The 25,576-nt window shown below is 38.3% G+C and overlaps 2 protein-coding genes and 1 pseudogene across 2 annotated transcripts in view; all 3 read left to right on the top strand.

Annotated features, from left to right (window-relative positions):
- Positions 1 to 12,679: 12,679 nt before the first annotated feature.
- LOC107032836 (olfactory receptor 4F3/4F16/4F29-like) lies at positions 12,680 to 13,627 on the top strand. Its single transcript, XM_072963929.1, has one exon. The coding sequence runs from the start codon at positions 12,785 to 12,787 to the stop codon at positions 13,625 to 13,627; it is 843 nt and encodes a 280-aa protein (XP_072820030.1). The 5' UTR covers positions 12,680 to 12,784.
- A 1,341-nt stretch (positions 13,628 to 14,968) lies between these two features.
- LOC102528491 (olfactory receptor 4F21-like) lies at positions 14,969 to 15,729 on the top strand (annotated as a pseudogene).
- Positions 15,730 to 16,664: 935 nt separating this feature from the next.
- LPCAT4 (lysophosphatidylcholine acyltransferase 4) overlaps positions 16,665 to 25,576 on the top strand; it is an 89,546-nt gene continuing 80,634 nt past the window's right edge. Inside the window, exon 1 of the mRNA XM_072962747.1 lies at positions 16,665 to 16,841. Within this exon, the coding sequence (XP_072818848.1) occupies positions 16,677 to 16,841 (165 nt within the window). The 5' untranslated portion in view covers positions 16,665 to 16,676. The remainder of the gene's footprint in view (positions 16,842 to 25,576) is intronic.

Below are 25,576 nucleotides of genomic sequence, written 5' to 3'. Positions count from 1 at the left end.
GTAACATGTCGTCAGCATATAATGACACTTTTACCTCTTCTTTTCCAATTTGGATCCCTTTTATTTCTTTCTCTTGCCTGATTGCTGTGGCTAGGACTTCCAGGACTATGTTGAATAGGAGTGGTGATAGTGGGCATCCTTGTCTTGTCCCAGATTTTAGTGGGAAGCTTTTGAGTTTTTCACCGTTGAGAACTATGCTGGCTGTAGGTTTGTCATATATAGCTTTTATTATGTTGAGATATGTTCCCTCTATACCCACTTTGGCAAGAGTTTTTATCATAAATGCGTGTTGAATTTTATCAAATGCTTTTTCTGCATCGATTGAGATGATCATGTGGTTTTCGTCCTTTCTCTTGTTGATGTGATGGATTACATTGATTGATTTGCGTATGTTGAACCAGCCTTGTGTCCCTGGGATGAACCCCACTTGGTCATGATGTATAATCTTTTTTATGTGTTGTTGGATTCTATTTGCTAAAATTTTGGTGAGGATTTTGGCGTCTATGTTCATCAGTGATATTGGCCTATAATTCTCTTTTTTTGTAGTGTCTTTGCCTGGTTTTGGTATCAGGGTGATGGTGGCTTCATAGAATGAGTTTGGGAGTATTCCCTCCTTTTCAATCGTGTGGAAGAGTTTGAGAAGGACTGGTATGAGTTCTTCTTTGTATGTTTGGTAGAATTCCCCGGTGAAGCCGTCCGGTCCTGGACTTTTATTTGTAGGGAGGTTTTTAATTGCTATTTCTATTTCCTTTCTAGTGATCGGATTGTTCAAGTGTTCAGTTTCTTCTTGATTCAATTTTGGTGGACAGTATGCTTCCAGAAACTTGTCCATCTCCTCTAGGTTATCCAGTTTGGTTCCATATAGTTTTTCATAATATTCTCGTATGATATTCTGTATTTCTATTTTGTTTGTTGTAATTTCTCCATTTTCCTTTCTTATTTTGCTAATTTGTGCTGTCTCTTTTTTCTTCTTTGTGAGTTTGGCCAGAGGTTTGTCGATTTTATTTACTTTTTCAAAAAACCAGCTTTTGGTTTGGTTGATTTTTTTCTATGGTCTTGTTAATCTCTATTGTATTTAATTCCTCTGTGATCTTTATTATTTCCTTCCTTCTGCTGCTTTTTGGGGCTTTTTGTTCTTCTTTTTCTAATTGATTCAGGTGGTGGGTTAACTTGTTTATTTGAGATTGTTCTTCTTTTTTGAGGAAGGCCTGTATCGCTATAAACTTCCCTCTTAGCACTGCCTTTGCTGTGTCCCATAGGTTTTGAGTGGTTGTGCTTTCATTATCATTTGTCTCAAGGTATTTTTTAATTTCAGCTTTGATTTCCTCATTGATCCATTGTTTTTTCAATAACATATTGTTTAATCTCCATGCTTTTCTTTTTTTCTCCTTTGTTTCTCTGTTGTTGATTTCCAGTTTCATGGCATTGTGGTCAGTAAAGATGCTTGAGATAATTTCTATCTTCTTAAATTTGTTGAGGTTTCTTTTGTGTCCAAGTACATGATCGATTCTGGAAAATGTTCCATGTGCACTTGAAAAGAATGTATATTCTATTTTTGGGGGGTGTAATGCTCTGAAAATATCCACCAAATCTAGTTTTTCTATTGTAGTATTTAATTTCTCTGTTGCCTTGTTTATTTTCTGTCTGGAAGATCTGTCTAGTGATGTTAATGCAGTGTTAAAATCACCAACTATGACTGTATTCCCATCAATATCCCCCTTTATCTCTGTTAGTAATTCTTGTATGTACTTAGGTGCTCCTATATTGGGTGCATATATATTAACGAGTGTAATATCTTCATCTTGTATCACTCCTTTAATCATTATAAAATGTCCTTCTTTATCTTTCTTTATGGCCTTTGTTTTAAAGTCTATTTTGTCTGAAATCAGTACTGCAACACCTGCTGTTTTGGCTGTTCCATTTGCATGGAATATCCTTTTCCATCCTTTCACTCTCAATCTATATGTGTCCTTCTCCCTAAAGTGGGTCTCTTGTATGCAGCATATTGAAGGTTCTTGCTTTATTATCCAGTCTGCCACTCTATGTCTTTTGACTGGAGCATTTAGTCCATTAACATTTACAGTAATTAATGATAGATGTGTGTTTATTGCCATTTTGAACTTATCTTTGCAGTTGAATTGGTATATCCTCTTTGTTCCTTTCTTCTTCCTTTTGTGGTTTGGTAATTTTCCTTTGTATTATCATGGATTTTATTTAATTTTTGTGACTCCATTGTAAATTTTTGACTTGTGGTTACCCTTTTTTGTAAATCTATTAACCTATACCCGTTTTTAATAAACTGATAATAACATGATCTCAAACCCATCCTACTGTTAAAAAAATTTTTAAAAAGAAAGAAAAAAAATTCTATATTTCCCTGCCTCCCTCTCCCACTCTCAGTGATTTGTATGTCTTCTTTTATAATTTCGTGTTTTCTTTATTTGTAATTCATGAGTTATCACCTTTCCAGTTGTACGTTTCTCATTTCTGTAGCATCCTGCTGCTTTTCTATTTAGAATAGCCCTTTCAATATTTCTTTTAGCATGGGTTTAGTGTTGCTAAACTCCTGCAGCTTTTTTTTGTCTGTGAAACTCTTTATTTCTCCTTCTATCCTAAAGGATAGCCTTGCTGGATAAAGTATCCTAGGCTGCATCTTTTTTTCATTCAGGGCTTTGAATATATCTTGCCACTCCCTTCTGGCCTGTAGTGTTTGTGTAGAGAAATCAGCTGAGAGCCTTATGGGGGTTCCCTTGTAGTTCACTCTTTGCTTTTCTCTTGCTGCCTTTAGAATCATTTCTTTATCCTTGACTCTGGCCATCTTGATTATGATATGTCTTGGTGTGGGTCTATTTGGGTTCTTCCTGTTTGGGACCCTCTGAGCTTCCTGTACTTGTATATCTGATTCCTTCTTTAAGCTTGGGAAGTTTTCAGTCATGATTTCTTCAAAAACCTTTTCAATCCCCTTTGATCCTTCTTCCCCTTCTGGGACCCCTATTATGCGAAGATTGGGACGCTTTATATTATCCCATAGGTCCCTTATGCTATTATCATTATTTTTTATTTGCTTATCTTGTAGTTCTTCTGAATGGGTGCTTTCTGTTGCCCTGTCTTCTAGATCACTAATTTGTTCCTCTGCATTAACTAGTCGGCTTTGCACAGCTGTTAGATCATTCCTCATCTCTGTCATTGAGTTTTCCCATTTTGCTTGGCTCTTCTTTATAGCTTCAATTTCATTTTTGACATATTTTATTTCTCTAAGCACTATCTCTTTTAATTCCTTCAGCAATTTGATGACTCCTTTTTTGAAATCTTGATCTAGTAGGCTATCGATGTCTATTTCATTGAGCTTTCTTTCAGGGGATTCCTCTTGTTCTTTTAATTGGGAAAGGTTTCTCTGCTTCTTCATCTTGCTCATACCTCTCTGGCACTGTGGTTTATGAAGTATCAGTTGTCTATTTTGGATCTTAAGGATTTTATCTATCTAATGCCTATTTAGGAATAGAACTTAGGAAAAAAAAAGAAAAAAAGAAAAAATAAGAGAGAGAGAAAGATTTTTAAAATAAGGGAGAAAGAGGGTTTGAAAGCAGTGTGTAATGAATAATAGAAGAGCAGGTTGAAGCAGAGTATTAATCGGGTGGAGACATCCTTTTAAAACCTTTAAAAAAAAGAGAGAAAAAAGAAAAAAAAAGGGGTGGGGAGATGAATATATGTGTTTGAAGCCTGTGTCTAATCAATAACAGGACATCAAAACTCAAGAGAAATAGAAATGAATTAAGAAGTAAAAATTAAGAGAGTAATTGAAAATAGAACAGGTAAAAACAGATTTTAAAAAAACAAAAACAAAAAACAAAAACAAAACAAAACAAAACAAAAAGGGGTTGTCGGTGTTCTCCTGGAGTCTGTGTGCTTTTAATGTGAAGTCCTTCTGTCTTTGTCCTGTTTTGGAAGCTCAGCTTGTTTTCATAGGCCCTCCGTCGGCGCCCTCTTCTGTGCTGCTCCCAGCACCCGTGGGCAAGAAGATCGCGCCTCCTCCTAACAGGGGGTCAGATGCAGCTCTCCTCTGCTGCGGGTGAGCGGGTCACCGCCCCTCCGGATGCCGTAGTCAGATGTTGCAGACTGGCCAGGCAGGATGGCGGGTCGTGCCCCCTCTCAGCACCTCGGTCAGGGGCTGTATTCCTACCCTACAGGTGGGGGGCCGCTCTCCCTCTGCCTGTGTCGCCGGTAGCTCGGCTGCTCTGTGCGGCTGCGCGCTCCGCCCTGGTCGGCGCTCCACCCTCCCGGCGCTCCACCCTGGCTGGCGCTCCGCCCTGGTCGCGCTCCGCGGTTGGGCTCCAGGAAGACCGAGGGGCAGCCTCCTCCCTGCTCCGAGCCAAGACCCAGCTGCTTGTTTGTCTTTGTGGAGCAAGTTCTCTGAGGGACCAGGATGGAAGGATCCTATCTGCCCCGGGCTGTAGGCCCGTCTCAGTCTGGCCCTTGAGGCTGCTAAGCCCTTCGGTGTGGATGCAGGTTTCGCCTCTGCCCCCGCCTGGGTGCTAAGCGCCGGAGAATATGGCGGCTGTGCCTGGGCCCCGCCTCTCTTCCCCTGAAAAGTTTCCGCGGGTTTTCAGAGATGGGGGTATGCACCCTTCCCCCGAGAGCACCTCAACCTTGCTGTTTTATGGAGGGCCCAGGTTGTTCTGTCCTGTACACCCACAGCCACGGCGCCCAGCCCCTTGCAGTCCCCCGGAGCTGCCTCCGTGCAGCCGCCCCCGTCCTGCGCCCGGCTTGTGCAGCCTGGCCCTGCCCGCTGCTGCCGGCCCGCGTCTCAGGCTGGGTGTCGGGGGGACACTCTGTGCCCGTTTAACTTAGTTCTGTCAGACAAGGGCTGCTCTGTACAGATCCGAGCCTTGGAGGCTCCCCCTCCGTCCCGCTGGCCTCTCAGTTGGAGAGCGGAGACCCAGCGAGCGAGCGCCAGTCCTCTGCTGCTCCCTCCCCGCGGGACCCTTCCCGCGCTGCTTTGCCTTTTGTTCTTTCTTTTTTCCTTTTCTCCTACCAGATTTTTGGTGTCTTTATCTTTTGAAGAGGGCAATGATCTGTTGGAGTTCCGCAGGTGCTCTGGTTGGCTGAGTGGGTCTGTAGATGTGGGTCTTGGTGTATTTGTGGGAGGGGGTGACTTACAAGCGTCCTTCTACTCCGCCATCGTGCCTCTTCTAATTCATTCTTAATTGATACTAAACAGTGGCCATAGCGCATAATTGGTCTCTGCATAGATTCAGTGATGTGAATTTCCCCTCACTAGGTGATCTGGCTACCATCATGGCTGAGTGCCCAAGCTGTCCATGCAGAAGTAAATCCTCAATACATTCTAAGGTGACATACCTCACTGTACTCTCAGTAGACTCACTGTCCAAGTGTTCTGGAGGGTTAGAGACTTGTGTTTATAGTGCTATAAATGTATTCTTGGTACTGACTTTTCTTTCCCAAGCATGGTGCTTCTGCTAACACTACTATTTATGGACTTACACCTTTTCTGACTTATCTGTTCCATCCAACTTTGGCTCTGGACACATTTTTATACAAAATGAAGTGTGACAATAGGCTCACACCCATAAAATTCACTATACTTATTCATGCTCCATAGCCCAGAAAAAAAAAAATCAGTGATTGAGTGATGGAATGACCTGGTGAATGCTCAGCTTTGTACCAACTGGAAGGTGAACAAACACCTTGCATGATTAGGATGCTGCCTATTTGATGTACATAACTTAAACCAGTGACCAATATATATTGCCATCTGTTCTATAGTCAGCATATGTGAACCCAAGGTAGAAAAGTTCACTTTAACAACAGGACCAAATTATTTACTATGGAAATTTATGCTTTTTATTTTTGTGAACTTTGGTTTAGTTATTTCAGAGGTTCTAGTGCCCCAGGAAAGAATGTTTCCAATGGGAACACAGCTAAGACTGGCCTCTGACAACTTTGGGCTCCTCATGGCACTGAACAAGCAGATGGAAAAGAGCTTGCCTCTGACAATTGTGGGCACAAGGGCAAGAGTGAAAATAGAAGTCCATAGGCAGTATTGAAAAATTTTAAAATTATAAATCAAGGTAATATAATCTTGAGTACACGGTGTTCTGTCTTTCTATGTTGATAAATATATGTTGCTGCTGCTGCTTCTCTAGTGTCTTGTTATGAATCTTTAGGACCTTTGTTCTAGTCAAACCAAATAGGTCCCTATGGGTAAAGTCCCTTGATCAATAAACTTCTTCTAAACTGTGGTCTTTGCCATATCACTTGGTCACTGTCCTCTAGAACTGTTCATTAGCTTTATTTCCACAATAGCAAGATATTATGGCACTTTTTGTTAGAGGACACAGGAAAATCCAAGACTGTATGAAAATCTCTTTTTCTTTGTACAGGTAAAATTAAAGAATGAAGGTAAATGTAACAATAAGTAGAGTGGCTCTAGTGTCAGACATGATTCCTTTGCTGAAACCACTATGGATATGAAGGCATGTGTGTTCTAAAGCAAGGTAGCTAGCATCTGGAATAACAAATTGACTAGTAGTGGAGAATAATTGTGAAAAGGGTATTGACATGTTGGAGAAGGTAAACAAACTAGATAAACAATTTAACTAGAATCACATAGGTTAGAGTAATGTAAAAGATACTAGGAAAAGTCAAATGACTTTATAATGTTCGGGGTCAAAATTTTGTTGCCAGCAATGATCATATGAATGCTTCTCACCCTCTGCAATTTGATGAGCAGGTAAGAAAAATTAGTGACACATGAAACTTAAGAAAACAAGGGTTCTTGTAATCTTCATTAGTTTTTCAAAAGAGACAAAGTATAAGCTGATTCTCAGTGAAAATGGAAGAAAATCTATTAGGTACTTGTAAATTTTTCAAGATGTAAGAGTCTTACAGATACCTGAATAGAAGAGACACCCAAAGACCCAAATCTGAATAAATTATTTCCACTGTAAATGTCAACTTAAGATATGATCTGCAAAATTCACAAACAAAATGAAAACTACCAGGAGATCAACTGGTTTTCCTGTACTCTTATGTTCATTACAATTTAGAATGTATTTTATAAATTTTACCTCTAAACTGTCATTAGAATGCAGAAAGGTTCAGAGAAAGTTGACAAATGTGATTTTTTAAGGTGAAAGGTAGACGGGAAAGAGTTCCTAAGAGGAAATGTAAAAAGGAATTTAGTTTTTGAGTCTTGAAAACAGAAACCTAAGGGATGGCTTAGTTTGTTGAGTTTTTATAGATAAAAAGTTAATGAAAGGGATTCTGAAAATTATATTGCATACAGTTATAAAAAGCTTTAAAATGGTCTTGAATTAGGGAGGCAGACTTTTTACTCAGGTATAAAGGAGAGTTTTATGACAGTTTGAAACATAAAATGCAGTCCACTTTAGCTGAGGTAGATTCTAAACTCAGTATTTTTAGATTGAGAAAGTAATGTATATGAATGATGGTTTAGATTTTCAAAACTGTAAGATGTCTGTACATCATTTCAGCTTGATAATTCAATTATTTGGTATCTCAACTACCAATATTTCTGTCATCTATAAAGAATAAAATTTCTAGGAATCTGTTTCTGGAAGATTAATCAATTCTATATGGATCAAGAGAAAGGATTAATCACAATAAAAGGAAAACAGCTGGAACTTTACTTTTATAACATGTATATTTAATTAATTACATGATTATAATTAATGTTTGAGAAAAACAATTTTAAAACTTTTTCTTCTGATCACAACTAATCAATTAGCGATGGTGGTTTTAGAACTTAATCAACCAGGAGGTTGATTGTAGGTATTTGATGACTTCCAGGTAAATAAACATCATATCCTGGTGTCTCCATCTAGAATCCTATTCATTAACTGTTGCTCAGGGCATAAATAGGATCCTGGCTATGCATGCCTCAAGTGTATTTAAAACGCTGACATGTGAGTTTCACGCATCAAACTGAATTTCAATATTTTCCGATACTTGGTTTTATATTTCTTTTCCTTTTAGTATATCTAGGGGAAATTTATTTTTGACATATTCTTTCTTTTTTCCATTACTCATTTCAGGATAACTAAGAACAATTAGTATTATCCTATTAGGTTTCATATTTATAGCTCCTTCCCCTTTGAACTCACTTTCTTCAAATTCCCAGTTCTTATGCAGTTGAAGTGTATTGGAGAGCAAAAACACAAATAAATTCACAGCTAGAGGTGTATAGCTGATAGAGGCATATGGAGAAAATCTTCCAAGACACAGAGCTTTAAAACACTTTAGACATAGTACTAAAAGTTGTTTATCATTACAGAATTTCTGAAAAGTAGACCCAGAAAGCAAAGCAAATCATGTCTATATTCTCTTGGTCATTACATACATACTTTTCCTTAATTCTTCTTCCTTTTTAGTTTTCATTTTGACAAAGTTTATTTCTTTTCCCTTAATCCTTCCCTTTTATAATCTTGATTTGAGGAGGGTGGTTTTGTGTGTGTGTATGTGTTCTTAAGAACTTCTCTCAGTCTTTTTATCCATCTTCTTAGTTACATAATCAGCCATATTTTCATGTTTTTCAACCACCTAGTTATATCCTCTTCTGACTTTGTTGAATTACTATATGATAAACACATATATTCTATACCTACTACTATTTTAATTGCAATCTGATTTTCCCATGTTGAAGGCTACCTTCATTACGTTTAGGTCATAATTTCCACGTCATTGAAAGCTTTAGCCAATTTTTCATAAAGGCGATATTTTTGGTATCTCCCTCCCTCCTTTTTTATCCTAAGCATGTGTTAGCAGTTGAGGTTACAAAAAAAGGATAAACACAATTGTTCTTCTCAATCTATTTACATGTAAACTAACTGTAAAGTAATGTGATCAGTGATGCTTTCAGGAATGATAAAGTGCTATGAGTAGGACCATAGAAAAGGAAGGTATGAATCTGCTTAGACTGTGAAGAGGTGGTATATGAGAGAGTTTAAACATTATAGCATGTGTTTACTTTGACATGTGGACTATACTTCTCTTCCATAGAGAAGAGTAGTGGTGGAAAGGCAGTTGGGAAGAAGAACCAGTATATTTAAAGTCATGGAGGCATGTATAGTTTAGGGCATTGTCAGATAATAAATAGGTGATGTTGGATCATGAAGTGCAAAAAAGGAAGTAGGAAAAATGAGAAAATGAGGTTGTAAAGAATCAGATACCAGAGGGCTTTGATTGCTCTTTGAGCAGTTTGAGAGTGATCTGGAAGCAAAAAAGGATTCATTAAAGTGTTAACGCTATGATTGGAAATGTTTTGAGAATTGTTCGATTTTGTTGGAATAGCAAAAACACTTGAATGATAAGATCCTAACGAGGTTTTTCTGTACAACTAGTGAGAACTGATGAAAGCAGGGGTGGGGAGAAGAGAAAGGAGCAGATACATGGCAGATGCATTCAGTTAGAAAAGAAATTGTGACATATTTTATCCATTTAAAAACTACCCAAAACTTTATGATTGGCACTGGGTGTTTAACTTCAGTATTTCACAATGGACATATGTTATTTTTAATCAGATTTTTTGGCAGTTAACCTATTACAAACAAATTTGAAATCCTTTATCCTATCAGATTCCTCTCTTCCTCTCCAGAGAAAATAACTATTCTGAAGTTTGGAGAGTTCTGTTCAAACTTTAATATTTCTACTACTTATAAATGTATTTATATTTAAAAATAGTTAATATTTATCAAAATTTACAAATATTGTATTACTTTACATGCATTCTTTTATAATTTGATGTTTTTTAGTCAATATTATATTTTTGGTACTTGTTCATGATGACAAATATCAGTCTAGTTGGTTCAGTTTCCTTTCCAATTAATTTATTACATTGTCTTAATTTACAAAAATTTACTTATATATGACCTTGTTTTGGACATATATGTTATTTCCATTACCAGGGGCATATTAAAGAATTAACTGGATTAGGTGACAAATACTATCTCACATTCTTGGTTCTATAAGACATGAATTTTCTCCATTTTACAGATGGGAAAAGAGGTCAAAGACAAAATATGTGTTACCCAAGGTCAACAGGTAGTTAAGTGACAGAATGTGCAATATAGTTTTTCAGATACTATATTCATTTCATTATCCCATGCAGCTTTTAAAATAGAATAGAAATAACTGCCATAAGATTTTGCAAGAGCTAAAATAAAGATACATTCAAAGAATGAAGCAATCATACATAGTCTACTTTTAATATGAAGTCTCAGATGGAACATAGAGTCCCTGAATCGACACTAAGATTGATGATCAACCTCAATATACCTTGACTTGAATGCAGCACTCAGGCTTTTTATTGAAGATCTGTCATGTTCTCTAGCATTCTTCTAGGCACTGTGGAGCTTACAAAGAAATGTCAAAAGTAAAATCACCTTATAATCTGTTCTGGGAGTTAAATACTAGAAGCATAAAACTACTCAGGTTGGAAGAATCAGGAGTGATTTCATGAAGGCAGTGAATACAGACAGCTTTATGGAGGCTTCTAGTTAGTTAGCTCAGTTCCCTGTGAAGAAAAAAAGATTGAGTAGAACGAATTAAACTAGAATCTTATACCATCAGTCCGTCCAAAAAACCCTCTGTTCCAAATAAGAGTATTTGCCTGAACAAGTAAAGTGAAGAAATGTTTCAGCAAACTGCCAAGTTTCCCAAGACACTGTGATACATTAATTAGCTGAAGACAGTAGTCAGGGATGAATAATCATGGAGATCAAGATAGCAGTTACCAGTATGTCAATATGTGGCAGTCATTCGTTATTAGACGGGCTTATCTACCATCATCTCGTCACATGTTTTTATTCAGGAAGTCATGAACAAATAAACGAAAATAGGAACTGGTCAGAAACCGAATCTTGGAGTCAGTAGATTGAGGTTCTAATATAAACTGTAACACTCAGTATATTTATGGTTTTGGTCAAGTTATTTAACATAATTGGGTATTTATTTCCTGATCTATAATGACTTGAGATTTCCCTAAATTAGGGATATTGAATTTATCACTAGATCCCAAAGCGATCTTCTACTTTTGATTTTCTTTCAAATATTTCACTTTACTGAATTCCACAGACTCTTGATCTTTCCTTCTTTCCTCACGTAGTCAGGCTCTAATGAGAGCAAATACATTTTATTCACTCTTTCAGCAAATAATTTATTTGTCATCTAAATTTTTGATACATTGAATTGAAGAAGATATATTTGGTATATACCTTTATGGGGCTTGCAGCCTAGTTGGGAAGGACAAATTGAACAAATAGTAAATTAGATTTGTGGTAAGAACTAATAAAAAATAAAGTTCTTTGAGAGCAAATCAAACTTGCACAAGAAGATAGTTTAATTTCTGTCACTAAGAAAATGTGAATATTATATTCATCATAATTATTTATTGAGATATATTTTCTGATATGAAGTTTTATGCTCCCTATTAGTCAATAGTGCTTTTTTTAAAATTCATTTATTTACTATATCTCACGTGCTGAGTGCTGTTAGGGCAAGTGAAATAAAGAGAAGTAAACATAACATTTACTGAATACTTAATATAGCTATATAATTAAGATGTATCAATTATTTTACTAATTACAATTTAATAGATATATTAACTGAGAGTCAAAGAGTTTAAGTCACTTGCCCAAGATCAAGTTGTTGGTGGTTGAACATTGGTATAAATCTTGGTAATCTAAACCCAACACCCATATCCCTTTAACTAAGCTATGATGTATTTCTAAATAAGAGTAAGTAATTACAAGATAATATAAGTCCTTATATAGATATTTGTACAAAATGGTTTTCAGTACAATATACATTTCATAATTTTAAGCTTTTCAGGTCATATGCTAAGTACACTAAGACAGTGTTTCTCAAATTACTTGTGTTATAGGATAAGTTTTTTTCTTTACTTTCTAGTCTTTCTTAGACTATTACTTCTGTGAAATACAAAATCAGAAACTTGGGGTCACTGTATATCAAATTGCTAGAGTACTCACTCACAAATTCTGTACCAAATATGATACAAACTGGTAACACCCAGCTTATGGACCTGCACATCACTGTGTGGATGACTTTTCTTTGCTTCAAGGAGTACAAATATGAATGAGTCAAAATCCCTGCCTTCAAGAAGCTTAGAGTCTACTTGGTGAGTTAGTAATCAGCTCACTATGATACAAAGAATAGTAAAATAAAAACTACTAACAATAAAACAAGACTTTGTAGATGTGGTAAACATTTAAGTAATATTGAAACTAAATATAGTCCCACAGATGGGGCCAAGTGAAGGTTTAATAGGCTTGGAGGAGATCGCAATAGTGGTTAGTTCTGTGACTGGAGCCAGATCATATTGGTTTTTAACCCAAAAAAAAACAGTTGGGACTGAAGTCCTGTAACTCTTGTTGACCGTCTTACTATCATGGCATCCATCCTGGGCAGAAGCAGAGAGTATTAAATGCAGAGACAACTTGGTGTTAGAGAATATGCATGACAACCAATAATGTTTCTGCGTGAGCACACTGCAAAGGCTGTGAGATAGTCTTAATGCTAAGGTATAAATAGACATTCATAACTTGACCTCTCTTCTAATTTATTTACATAATTATGAAAATTTACATTTTCTCCTATTATCCTCCTTCAGGTAGCAGTGCCTACAAAACCAATATATGGAACAAATCACTCTGTGGTGTCAGAGTTTGTGTTCCTAGGACTCACCAATTCCTGGGAAATACAACTTCTCCTCTTTGTATTCTCCTCCATGTTTTATGTGGCAAGCATGATGGGAAACTCCCTCATTATTCTCACTGTGACTTCTGACCCTCACTTACACTCCCCCATGTACTTTCTGTTGGCCAACCTCTCCTTCATTGACCTGGGAGTTTCTTCTGTCAGTTCCCCCAAGATGATTTATGACCTTTTCAGAAAGCATAAAGTCATCTCCTTTGGTGGCTGCATCACTGAAATCTTCATCCACGTCATTGGTGGTGTGGAGATGGTGCTGCTCATCGCCATGGCCTTTGACAGATATGTTGCCATATGCAAGCCTCTCCATTATCTGACCATTATGAGCCCAAGAATGTGCATCTCCTTTTTAGTGGCTGCCTGGATGACTGGCCTTGTCCATTCCATGGTTCAACTGGCTTTTGTGGTAAACTTACCCTTCTGTGGTCCTAATGTGTTGGACAGCTTTTACTGTGACCTTTCTTGGTTCATCAAACTTGCCTGCATAGACACCTACCAACTAGAGTTCATGGTCACAGCCAACAGTGGATTCATCTCTGTTGGTTCCTTCTTCATTCTGATCGTTTCCTACATCGTCATCATTCTCACTGTTCAGAAACACTCTTCATCAGGTTCATCCAAGGCTCTGTCCACACTTTCAGCTCACATCACAGTGGTGGTCTTGTTCTTTGGTCCCTTGATATTTTTCTATACATGGCCATCTCCCTCCACACACTTGGATAAGTTTCTGCCTATCTTTGATGCAGTTCTCACTCCTTTCCTGAATCCTGTTATTTACACATTTAGGAATCAGGAAATGAAGATGGCAATGAGGAGGGTGTGCAGACAGCTAGTGAATTACAGGAGATCTCTTAAGTGATGATTGTATTGTAAGAGCTCTTGTTGGTTACTGATGTTCATTACTGATGATCAAACTCAGAGAGAAGCTCTGGTTTGTCCTATCTTGACTTGATTATACATATTGAATCCATTTTGTCTTTCTGTTAGGAGGGAAGAAAATCCACTTTTGAAAATATAAAGTATTTGTAAACCAAAGCTTATAGTAATCTTGAGCCTCAATTCCTAAGGAATAATATTTATATGAAGTACTTTTTAGAAATACCTCAGAGGGAAAGTTTCTTTAAGGCCTTCAGAATAGGGGGAAGTATCTCCCAATCTACCCTAAGTCAAGATGACTTCATCTTAGTTTGACTACACCTGCAAACACCTATTTCCAAGTACAGTCACATTCACAGATACTGGGGCTGAGGATTTCAGCATGTCAATTTAGTAGACACAAATCAACCCACAACAGTAGTGTAAGTAGTATAAGTAACTGAAAATGTTGGATAGCTACCTATTAATGAATAAAAATATATTTAAAATACAAAGTAGATGTAACTTTAGCTCTGTCATTGGCAATTAACTGTATGTTCTAAGTAATGGAGCATGTAGAGTCAACATAAGTCAAAACAAGTTATTCTTGTGAGCTAAAGAATCTGCTAACTAGGAATATGACACATACATTAAAGAATAACATTTACAACTTTTAGTTGAGAGTAGAATGAATACGCTAACATAAATTTGTCATGTCATTCTAACAGAGAAAACCAAATTCTAGTCTTCATGCAATATAGTATTTAATGGTAAAAGCATTGCTAACTTTTAAAAAATAAACCCATCAAAGCTGAGCTATTCCAACTTTGCCAAAATACTGACATATATCATTTTTTCTCTTTACTCATTATTTAAATATTATATATTTATTTATACTTATATTCATACATGTGTATATGTATATATGTGTGTGTATATGTATATATATGCATGTGTATATATGTGTGTGTGTGTATACATATGATCAAGGCAAACAGAATTCACTTCTTGAATCTTCTACAGCTTTCAATCTCTATTTTGTTTCATCTTTTACTGTCCTCTTTAAGATTTTGGAATAAGCAGATATTTTATCATAGGATAAATTTATCCTTTTTTCACCTTAATGAGCAAAACCAGATCCCATTACCTTGCATTGTTAATTGTTTTTTTTTCCATAATACTTCTAGTACAGTTTTAATCATCCATTTTATGACTTTAACCAAATTATGAAGAATGGAACGTTGGTCGATGGAAATTGCTAAGAGGAGACACTTAAGATACAGACAATTATGCTAAACTGACCAAAAAAGCTTCTTGCTGAGGGCAATACATATATTTAATAACTATGTATTTTCTGTTAGCTAATCTCTCCATCATTGACCTGATATTTTGCTCTATTGCAGCACCCAAGATGATCTGAGATCTTTTCAGGAAACGAAAAATCATCTCCTTTGGGGGCTGTATAGCTCAGGTCTTCTTTAGCCATGCTGCTAGGGGCCCTGAGATGGTGCTGCTCATTGCCATGGCCTTTGACAGATACGTGGCCATATGTAAGCCTCTCCACTACCTGACCATCATGAGCCCACGAGTGTGCATTTTGATGTTAGCAGTTGCCTGGACCGTTGGTCTCACTCACTCATTGGCCCAGTTGGCTTTTGTGGTAAACCTGCCCTTCTGTGGCCCTAATGTCTTAGACAGCTTTTACTGTGACCTGCCTCGGCTCATCAAACTTGCTTGCATAGTTACCTATAAACTGCAGTTCATGGTCACTGCTAACAGTGGGTTCATTTCCTTGGGTGCTTTCTTCTTGCTCAACCTCTCTCACATCTTCATCCTTGCCACTCTCCGGAAACACTCCTCAGGGGGTTCACCCAAGACTCTTTCCACTCTGTCAGCTCACATTATTCTGGTGGTTTTCTTCTTTGGTCCACTGATTTTTTTTCTATATGTGACCTCCTTCACCATATCTGGATAAATTTCTAGCTGTATTTGATGCAGTTTTAACTTCTTTTATAAATCCAGTCCTCTACACTCAGAAACAGAGTCATGAAGATGGCAATGAAGAGAGTGTTCTGTCAGCTTATGCATTTTAGAAAAAATCACTAAGTGGCTTTATTGAAACACACAACATCCAAGGGACCATTGATAAATTTCTATCCCTAAAGAGCCAGTTCTCATGCAAGAGGGACCATCTTTCTGAGGTTTTATCTTTTTCTTTCATTTAAAACACATTCCTCTGTTTCTTCTTTTTTCTTGACTCTCTGTGTTAATTCTCTGTGTGAAATAAAACAGCCACTCCTCCCAGTCTTGAAGGAGCGTCTTGCGTAGGATATGAAGCTTATGGTTCAACCCTGCCCTAGCTCTTTCTTGGTTGTCTCTCAAAATTTTGTGATTGAGCACCCTATTTTATATTTAATGGCCCTGGTAGTTGAGGTGGGTGCCAAGACCTGTCAGCCCCCAAAGAGGAGGATCCTAGATTCAGGGTGATAGGAAACTAGACCCTTAGGCAGCAGCTTTTAAAGTCTGCAAATAGGTACAGTCCTGAGGGGCCACACCATAAGCCCCACTGTCCACCAGAGCTCAGCGATCTCCAGGGGTCCCCTGGGTGGCTGTCGCAAAAACTGGGGCTCCGGAGGAGTGTATGGTCCTGTCTGGGAGACAGAGGTGAGCTGTAGTGAGGCAGAGAGAGCACAAAGATGCCTTTGTTCCCTGGAGCAGGTCCATCAGAGGCCCCTACACTGGGGGCCACACCTGAAGCTGCCCCTCAGGCTGAATCTCCAGGAGGAGGTAATCACAGAAAGCCTGGGGGTGAGTCAGTCTGCTGTCCGTCAGGTGCCCTGGGGTGGTAGCCAGCCAAGAACTGTCTGTCCAGTTGTTACAGTCCCATGGGACCCAGGAACGGGAAGCCCTCGGGCCACCAGAGCCAGGTGATCAAGGGGCGTCGCCTGGGCGCAGCTGCAGAGACAGGGCACCAGCCCCGTGTGAAAGCTCCCTATATGTGGGGGCGGGGGAAGAGGGAGGTCCGGCGCCTGGAGCGCCGCCAGAGCGGGAAGATGGCGCCAGGCTCCGTCCAGGAGGCGCTTGGCAGCCTCCAGACGTGTGTCCAACCAGCTGCCTGCCTCCCAGGCCGAGACTCCAGGACAAGCAAAAAGCAAGCGAGCTTCTCCCACACAGTCTGGGCGGCCCTGAGTCTGCGGCTCCCGCGCCGGGCCGGGCAGGTGAGTCCGAATTCCGGCCCTTTAAGAGCCGATTCTCAGGTGTTATGTGGCAGTGAGCCCTGCTGGTTTGCACAGCTAGATGTTTTGGAGGCTTGTCATTCAGGTGCAGGTCTTAAAATCTGGTGGTGCCTGGTGTGGGGTTCAAACCCTTTGCCCCTCAGCGAGAAGCTCTGGGTTGGGAGCTCCTCAGACTGTGGGGCGGTGCGCCGGCCGTGGGGGAGGGGAGGTCAGGAGGCGGTTGGGCCCCGGCCTCGCCTTACCTGCTTTGATATGGGCTTTCTCTCCTTGGCCAGATGTGTAGGAGCTGCTCAGCCAGATTTTAGGCCTTTTCCAGAGGAAGTTGTTCCACATGTAGCTGTAGGTTGAATGTGTTCACGGGAGGAGGGGAGTCCAGGACCCCCTTATGTCGCCATCTTGAGCCAGATCGGGAGTCATGGTTCTACTGTGGATGGAAATCATCAATGAACAGTGTATAAGAGGAACAGAAAAGAATTTAGTTGAGCAAACTGAGGACTATAGCTCAGGAGACAGATTCAAGAACTTGAATTGTGCTCCACAGGCTGCAAAACAGGGCAGGCTTACATAGGCCAAAAAATGCAAAATTTTGTAAGTTGTTAAGAATTGGATTGGAGCTGGCAAGAAGTTAAGGAGCTTGTTAAACAAGGGTTTTGGGGGCCCAAAATGGTTGCAGTTACTAGAGGAGACTTTGCGACTATAAGATTGCAGTAGGCAGCTGTTGGCAGATACTGTTTTGAGAACAGCTGGTGGTGTCCTTAACTGATAATATTCAGAAAATTGAAGTTCTCAGGAATACAGGGATATGTCTGAAGCCACATTCACAATGGCCTCCCAGCTCCATTTTGAATGCCTGAACCATAGTTACTCCATTTTGAATTTCAAATGCATTATTTTCTTTAATAGTTAAAGCAGATATACAATGCATGTTTAATGGGCTACAAAGGGTTATTTTGTTTCGCTGGAAGTTTAATCCTGCCTAAACCAGAATGACTACCCCATACCTCAATATGAAAATTTCTTTCATCACTATTATACATCACTGAGCGTTCATGACCTGCATCATTGATGTGGTGGGTCTACTGTATTCTCACTGAAAAATGAGTGTCATTCTTCTCTGAAAAGAAGGAGGGACTTTTATACTGAAAGTATAGAAATTAAAGATTATATTAACTCTTGCTTTTCAGTTCCCAAATTATGATGCCAGTAACATGTTTTACACATACTAAATAATGATATAAATAAGTTTGTTTCTTAGGCTGACCATACTAGTATTTTCAAACTATTCTGCCCTTTAGTTGGTACATTTGTTAACATGCTTCATTATCTATTTGTATCCCATTATCTTTTTCTCCTATTCTACTTTATTTAATCTTTTGGTAATAGATAAACAGTAGAAAACAGCTTTCAAGTCTATGGTTAGTTACAAATTCTAATTTACAGATCTTGTTTTCATGCTTTTTTCTATATGTTGAAAAATGTTCTTTAGTTTTAGCCAAGTAGATCAGGTATTGGCACACTTTTTCTTTAAAGAGCCAGATTATAAATAGTTTTGGATTTGTGGGCCATATGATTTATGTTGCATATACCCAATTCTGCTGTTATACTATCCAAATAGCCATAGACAACATATTAATGAATAGGCATTGCTCAGTTCCAATAAAACTTCATTTATAAAAACAGGCAGGCCAGATTTGGGGTGCCCACCTTATAGATCTGGCTATTCCTCCAAATATCAGTCTTTGTCTTAAAACAAGAGTCTGAAATGAAAAGCAACATAGCATTTCACAGTGTTCGCAGTTAAAATTCAGAGATTCTGGTCCCAACAACACGGACTCATTTGCTGTGTTATCTTACCCAAGTCACTTAACCCCTGAATTTCAGTTTCTTCAAAGGCTACAATAAAATTCACAGGTGTATGGTTATGACTGAGATGATATTTGAACAAACTTTATCAATTTAAAACTTAGGCTAGATTCCTTTCCTGGAGTGTAACTGTTTGCTTGGAGTATATCAGCTTAAAAAAAATATGTTTATCTTACAAAGCACATTAAACTTACCTTCTGCTTTGTACTTTCTCTCTCTCTCTCTCTCTCTCTCTCTCACACACACACACACACATACTACACATCTTGTGATGATCTACATTATCTTGTCTTTTCATAATATTGTGGTATGTATTTTCATTGCTTTATGTCACCTGCCAAATTGAAGATTTAATACTTCCTTCTTCCATTCATTGGTAAAAATAATAATGGGAAATAGTTACAGAGTACATACTCTGAGTCATGCACTGCTCTTAGCTTTACCTGTATTAACTGATTTAATCCTCACAGCATTCTTTGAGATAGATACTATTAACATCCCCTTTTACAGACTAGGAGAGTAAGGCACAGAGGTTACATAACTTGTCTAATGTTACTAAACATTATATTTCAGTTTAAATCCAGCAGTCTGAATCAGAAGCCAGATTTTTTTTTTTAGTTCCACTAGCTTTATTTACAAAATATTTGAAATACAGGTTCTTTTTTAGCTACAGGTGTTTTATTTATTTACTTATTTTTTGATAATCAGTTCTTTTTCTTTATTGAGTTATAGTCAGTTTACAATGTTGTGTCAATTTCTGGTGTACAGCACAATTTTTCAGTCATACATGAATACACATATATTCGTTTTCATATTCTTTTTCACCATGAGCTACTGCAAGATCTTGAGTATATTTCCCTGTGCTATGCAGTATAAACTTGTTTATCTATTCTATATATACCTATCAGTATCTATAAATCTCGAACTTCCAGTCTGTGCCTACTCACCTCCCTCCCCCCTGGCAACCACAAGTTTGTATTCTATGTCTGTGAGTCTGGTTCTGTTTTATATTTAAGTTCATTTGTCTTCTTTTTTTTTGAATTCCACATATGAATGATATCATATCATATTTTTTTTCTCTTTCTGGCTAACTTCCCTTAGAATGACATTCTCCAGGGACATCCATGTTGCTGCAGATCACATTATGTTGTCATTTTTTATAGCAGAAGCTAAATTTTTAATCATTGTTTTATTTTTCTTCTTACATAATTGGTTGAATATTGATCCCTGGAGAATCCTAGTTTACCTTTCTTCATTTAGGGCCAATTTGTCTACGTTATTTTTCCCTATATTTATGTCAGTTCCTTATTGATGGTAAAACATTTCTAAATTAAATAAATTATGTTGTGAACACACTGAAATTATGTTATATACATACAGCTCATCTATTATATAGTGAATATTTAATAACAGGGGAAGTTGCTCAAGATAGATAAATAAGTGAAGAAGGCAGTGGGGAGGTTATAGCTCAGTGGTAGAATGCATGTTTAGCATGCATGAGGTCCTGGGTTCAATCTCCAGTAACTCCACTAAATAAATAAATACACTTAATTACCTACCCCACCAAAAAAAAAAGTGAGAAAGGCAATAACAAAACAAGACTTAAAACGATCTGTTTTGTAAAATAATATATGTATATAAGCTAACATGTTAATAGTGATATTTCTTCCTTGGGAGGCTATAGATGGTTTTTATTATCTTCTTGTACTTACAAAAATAGATACAAAAAATCTCAAACCCTGGTTTTTTTCACAGATTTTTTTATGTTGAATTTTGTCAGAAGCATTTGCTAGCCTTTGTAAATCATAATCACTGGTGATAATTTATTTGCCTTCATAATTGGTCTCTAAAAGAATTCTAACAGTCTTAATTTTTAGTCTCAGAAATTGCATTGCTTTTCTCCTAGTATGTCTTTGGTGAACCTACAAATCATTATACATTTTGTCGCCTTCTCCCATGGGAGAGTATATCTAAGTGATCTGGAGGTACATCATTCACTGAATGACTTTTAATCAACCTCTGAGTTTGGTACCACTGGGAATACTAGGATGCTTTCACATACAATTGCTGGACCTTTTAAAAATGAAGGTTACAATGGCAATTCCTAATTGTCTCTGTAATTTATGAGAAAATACACTATGGACTGGTTGATTTTAGTTTTAACCTTTGGTGTTTGTTTTTGAAAATGAGTGAGACCAACTGGAGTTGTCACCAGGAATATCCTGTAGGCTAACTTAGAGGCAAGCACTGAAAGCCGGTCACATACAAGAAAGTTAAACTCCTTTTGACATCTTTATAAAGTAATCAAAAATGATAATATTTATGCAAGAAACTATGGCAGATTTAGGATATGTGGTCTGCGTGTCTCCTAATGATAACTGATTGTCTGCTGTATGCACAGTGTTCCAGGAGTTATGGGTAGATGGGATATAAATATGATTAACTGCCCTTGACTTTGGAACTTCACAGTCCAAGAATATTGGGTCTTTGGAGAAGGAAACGGTATCTATTTTCATTGCAAGTTAGCAGAAGGGAGATAAAGAATGAAAGGAGAAAAAGGCTTCCTATGTGTGGATTTAGCAACAGTTGAAGTAAAGGGAAAGTTGACCTTATGCTCTTTAATCATTCTGTATGGTGCCAATTGATTAGATAAATACATTTCCAGTATCAAAGGAGGAACAGAGCTCATTAATGAGAGAATTCACAGACGAATGTTGTTAAAATCCCTAGATCTTAAAGTAGTGTGATATCTATATTTTCAACTCTTTTTGATCACTTAATTAAAATTACTGTTTGAAGCCTGAAAGCATGAGTCTCTGATGCCTAGTATTTAAGATTATTACGCTTTAAGCTTTTATGACCTAACATTTTTAGAGCCCTGCCTCATGCATTCTGATCATGGGTTTTCAAATTCTCTATTTAATTGTCTCTACACCAGGTAAAATTTAAAGGACTATATTAAATTAAAAAGCATTGCAATAAGTTATCTTATAAGGAGAGAGACTAGAAGCCTAAGTTCAGATGTTTCTGAAAGTTTGAATAATTTATTGAGAATTATTTTATACCTTTTATATAGTTAACTTTTTTCTTCCAGTTTTATTGAGATACAATTGACACATACCACTGTATAAATTTAAGGTGTAAAGAATTATTTGACTTATATACATCATGAAATGGTTATTACAATCACAATAAGTTTAGTGAATATCCAGGATCTCATATAGATACAAAATTAAAGCAGTAGAAAAAAATGTATCCTTGCAATGAGAACTCTCTTAAGAACTTTCATATATATCATACAGCAGTGTTAATTATATTTATCATGTTGTACAATATATCTCTAGTATTTATTTCTCTTATAACTGAAAGTTTGTAACTTTTGACTGCCTTCATCCAATTTCGCCTCCCTTACCTCTTGCCTCTGGTAGCAGCAAATCTGATCTCTTTTTTCTATGAATTTGTTCATTGTTTCTGAATTATGATTGACCTAAAACACTGTGATGGTATGATCGTTCCTGTTACACAACATAGTGATTTGGTATTTCTATACATTTCAAAACAGTCACCACAATAAATCTAGTTATGATCTGTCACCACACAAAGATGTTATGTATTTATTGCTAAACCCCACTCGGTACATTTCATACCCATGACTCATTGATGTTACAACTGGAAGTTTGTACACATGTGATTTGATGACTATCTTTAGTGTTATGTTTGGATTCAGTTCTCTTTTTTGTATGTGTATCTATTACACATTTTTGGTTTGTGGTTCCCATGAGGTTTATATATAGCAATCGATGTATATACATTATTATTTTTAGTTGCTGATCTCTTAAGTTCAAGCGTATTTTAAGCCCTGCATTTTAACTCCTCCCTCTTACATATTTGCTGTTTAACATCATATTTTACAACTTTTTCTTTTGTGAATCTTTTAACAAGTTGTGGGTATAGATGATTTTGCTCCTTTTGTCTTTTAAACTTCCTACTAGCTTTATACCTGGTTTATTTACTACCTCTACTGTATATTTGCCATTACCAATGAGATTTTTCCTTTTGTAATTTTCATATTTCTAATTGTGGCTTGTACTTTTTCACATAGGAAAGTCCCATTAGCATTTCTTATAAAGCTGGCTTGGAGATGCTGAACTGTTTTAGCTTTTACTTGTCTATGAAACTTTTAATCACTCCTTTGAATCTGAATGAAAGCCTTGCCAAGTAGAGTATTCTTGATTGTAGGTTTTTCCCTTTCATTATTTTAAATACATTTTGCCACTCTTCTGGTATGCAGGGTTTCTGCTGAAAAGTCAAGTGATAGCCTATGGGAGTTCCTTCTATGTACCTTGTTACTTTTCCCTTGCTCCTTTTAATATTCCATCTTTACCTTTGACTTTTGCTATTTTAATTACAAAGTGTCTTGGTGTGGTCCTCTTTGGTTTAATCCTGTTTGACACACTCTGTACTTCCTGAACATGGATATCTGTTTCCTTTTGCAGATTGGAGAATTTTTCAGCTATTATGTCTTCAGATATATTCTCTGTCCCTTTCTCTTTCTCATCTTCTGGGACCCCTATAATGTGAATGTTAAGACACTTGATATTATCAGAGGTTTCATAAACTGTCTTCATATCTTCTTATTCTTTTTTCTGTTCACCTTCAGTGATTTCTGCTACTCTGTCTTCTAGCTCACTGATCTGTCCCTCTGTATTATCTCTTCTAGTGTATTTTTTCATTTCAGTTATTATTATTTATTCTTCAGCAGTTTGGTTCTTCTTTTGATTTTCTAACTCTTTTTTTTAAAGCTTCTAATTCTCACACTCTTCATCCAGGCTTCTCCTGAGTTCTTTGAGCATCTTTACAATCCTAACTTTGAACTATTTATTGGGTAAATTTCTTAACTCCACTTCACTTAGTTTTTCTTCTGGAGTTTTATCTGATTCTTCATTTGGAGTATATTCCTCTGTCATATCATTTTTTTAATTCACTTTTTTTATTTCTTTGTATTTTGTACATCAGTTATGTTTCCCAATCTTGGAGAAGAGGCCTTTTATAGGAGATGTCATATGGTGGAGTGACTACTCTAGGTGGTCTGGTAAGTGTGGGTGGCCCCCAGTCCAGTTGGTTGCCAGGCCTGCCTTGTGCAGGCACTGCCAGCTGCTAGTATGTTGGGCTGGGCCATGAGTCAGCTGTCTGCAGAGCCCTGAGGGATCCTGGAGCTACTGCAGGCCCACTTTGCAGCTGAGTTCCAAGGTAGATAGCTGCAGGGCCAGAGGTCTCAGATCTAAGGTCACCCTGTTGGTTCCTGTTGGTTCCTGGCAGGTTTGGTTCCTGACATGGCTGGCTGTGGGGTCTCCTGGATGTCCCAAAGCTGGTGTTGGCCCTCTGGTAAGTGGGGCTGAATCCTAGGACAATTGACTCAGGGGTCCAAAGTGTCTCAGAGCTGCTTTTAACCTGCTGATATGTGGGGCTAGTTCCTGACATATCAGACTCTGTGATCTGGGGTTTCCTAAAGTTTGTATCAGCCTGCTGGCGTGTGAGGCCAGATCTGGGGTGATGGGCTAAGGGTTACAGGCTGTCCCATTGGCCTGCTGGTTGGTGGGACTGGACACAGAATTCTGGGATTAGTGCCAGCCTGCTCCTAGGTGAGCTGGGTCTTTCCATGACAGGCTTCTGGGCAACAGTGGTCCTGTGGCTGGTGACTGCCCACTGGTGGATGAAGCTGGATCCTGGGTCTCATGCTGGGTAACTGGTAGGCAGAGCCAGGTCCTGGAGCTGGTATCTCAGGGATCCTGGAGGACTCAAGTATCCTGGAGCTGGTGTCACACCATTGGTGGGCTGGGCCAAAGCCCAGGGTGTCCCAGGACAAGTGCTACTCACTGGTATGTGGGGCCAGGTCCTGGGCCCTCTGGTGGATAGGGTCAGGTACTGAGGCAGCTACGAGCTCAAGGGGTCTTAAGGCACTCAGCCTGGTGGTGCATGGGGCTGTGTCCCTGTCTGGCTAGCTGTTTGGCCAGAGTCATCCCAGTACTGTTGCTGACAGGCTAGGGGGTGGGTCTGGACCTGGTGTCCAGTGTCCTCCTGGTAGTACAAGCTTCCAAAAAAGGCTTCTGCCAGTGTCTTTGTCACCAGGGTGAGTTCCAGTTGTGTCCTGCACCTCCAGGAGGCTCTCCAAGATCAGCAGCTGGGTCTGACTTAGGCACCTTTCAAATTACTGCTTCTGCCTTTGGTCCTGGACCTTTGAGATTTTGTGTGTGCCTTTTAATTTTAAGAGTGGAGTCTCTATTTCCTACAGCCTTCTGCCTCTCCTTAAAGTAAGCCTCACAGGCCTTCAGTGCCAAATGTTCTGGGGGCTGGTCTTCCTGGGACAGGATCCTCAGACTGGGAGCCTGATGTGGGGCTCGTACCTCTTGCTTCTTGAGGAGAAACTCTGCAATTGTAATTATCCTCCCGTTTGTGAGTTGTCCATCCAGAGATATATGCATTGACTATGCTGTGTCTCTAAGCCTCCTACCCATCTTACTGTGTTTCTTTCTTTATAGTTTTGAGTATAGAAGATCTTTTTTGCTGATCTTCTGGTCTTTCTCAGCAACAGTTGCTCTGTAAATAGTTGTAATGTTGCTGTGCACGTGGGAGGAGGTGAGTTCAAGGTCTTCCTACTCTGCCATCTTGGCCACCACAACCTGAAACTTTGAGTAATTTTAACTTGAGAATTACATGTGTCCTTTCTAGTAAGCTAGAAGATTGGAAATAGTGTAAATAATGGCGTTTTTGTGTAAGTGCGAATACCCCATTGCAAGGAGTAATTGTGTACAGCCCTTACAAGGATGCTCCTGTGATACTCCCCCAAAACAGGA

Source organism: Vicugna pacos, chromosome 6 (assembly GCF_048564905.1).
Source record: "Vicugna pacos chromosome 6, VicPac4, whole genome shotgun sequence".
Lineage (NCBI taxonomy): Eukaryota > Metazoa > Chordata > Mammalia > Artiodactyla > Camelidae > Vicugna > Vicugna pacos.
This window is presented reverse-complemented; position numbering and strand designations above follow the sequence as displayed.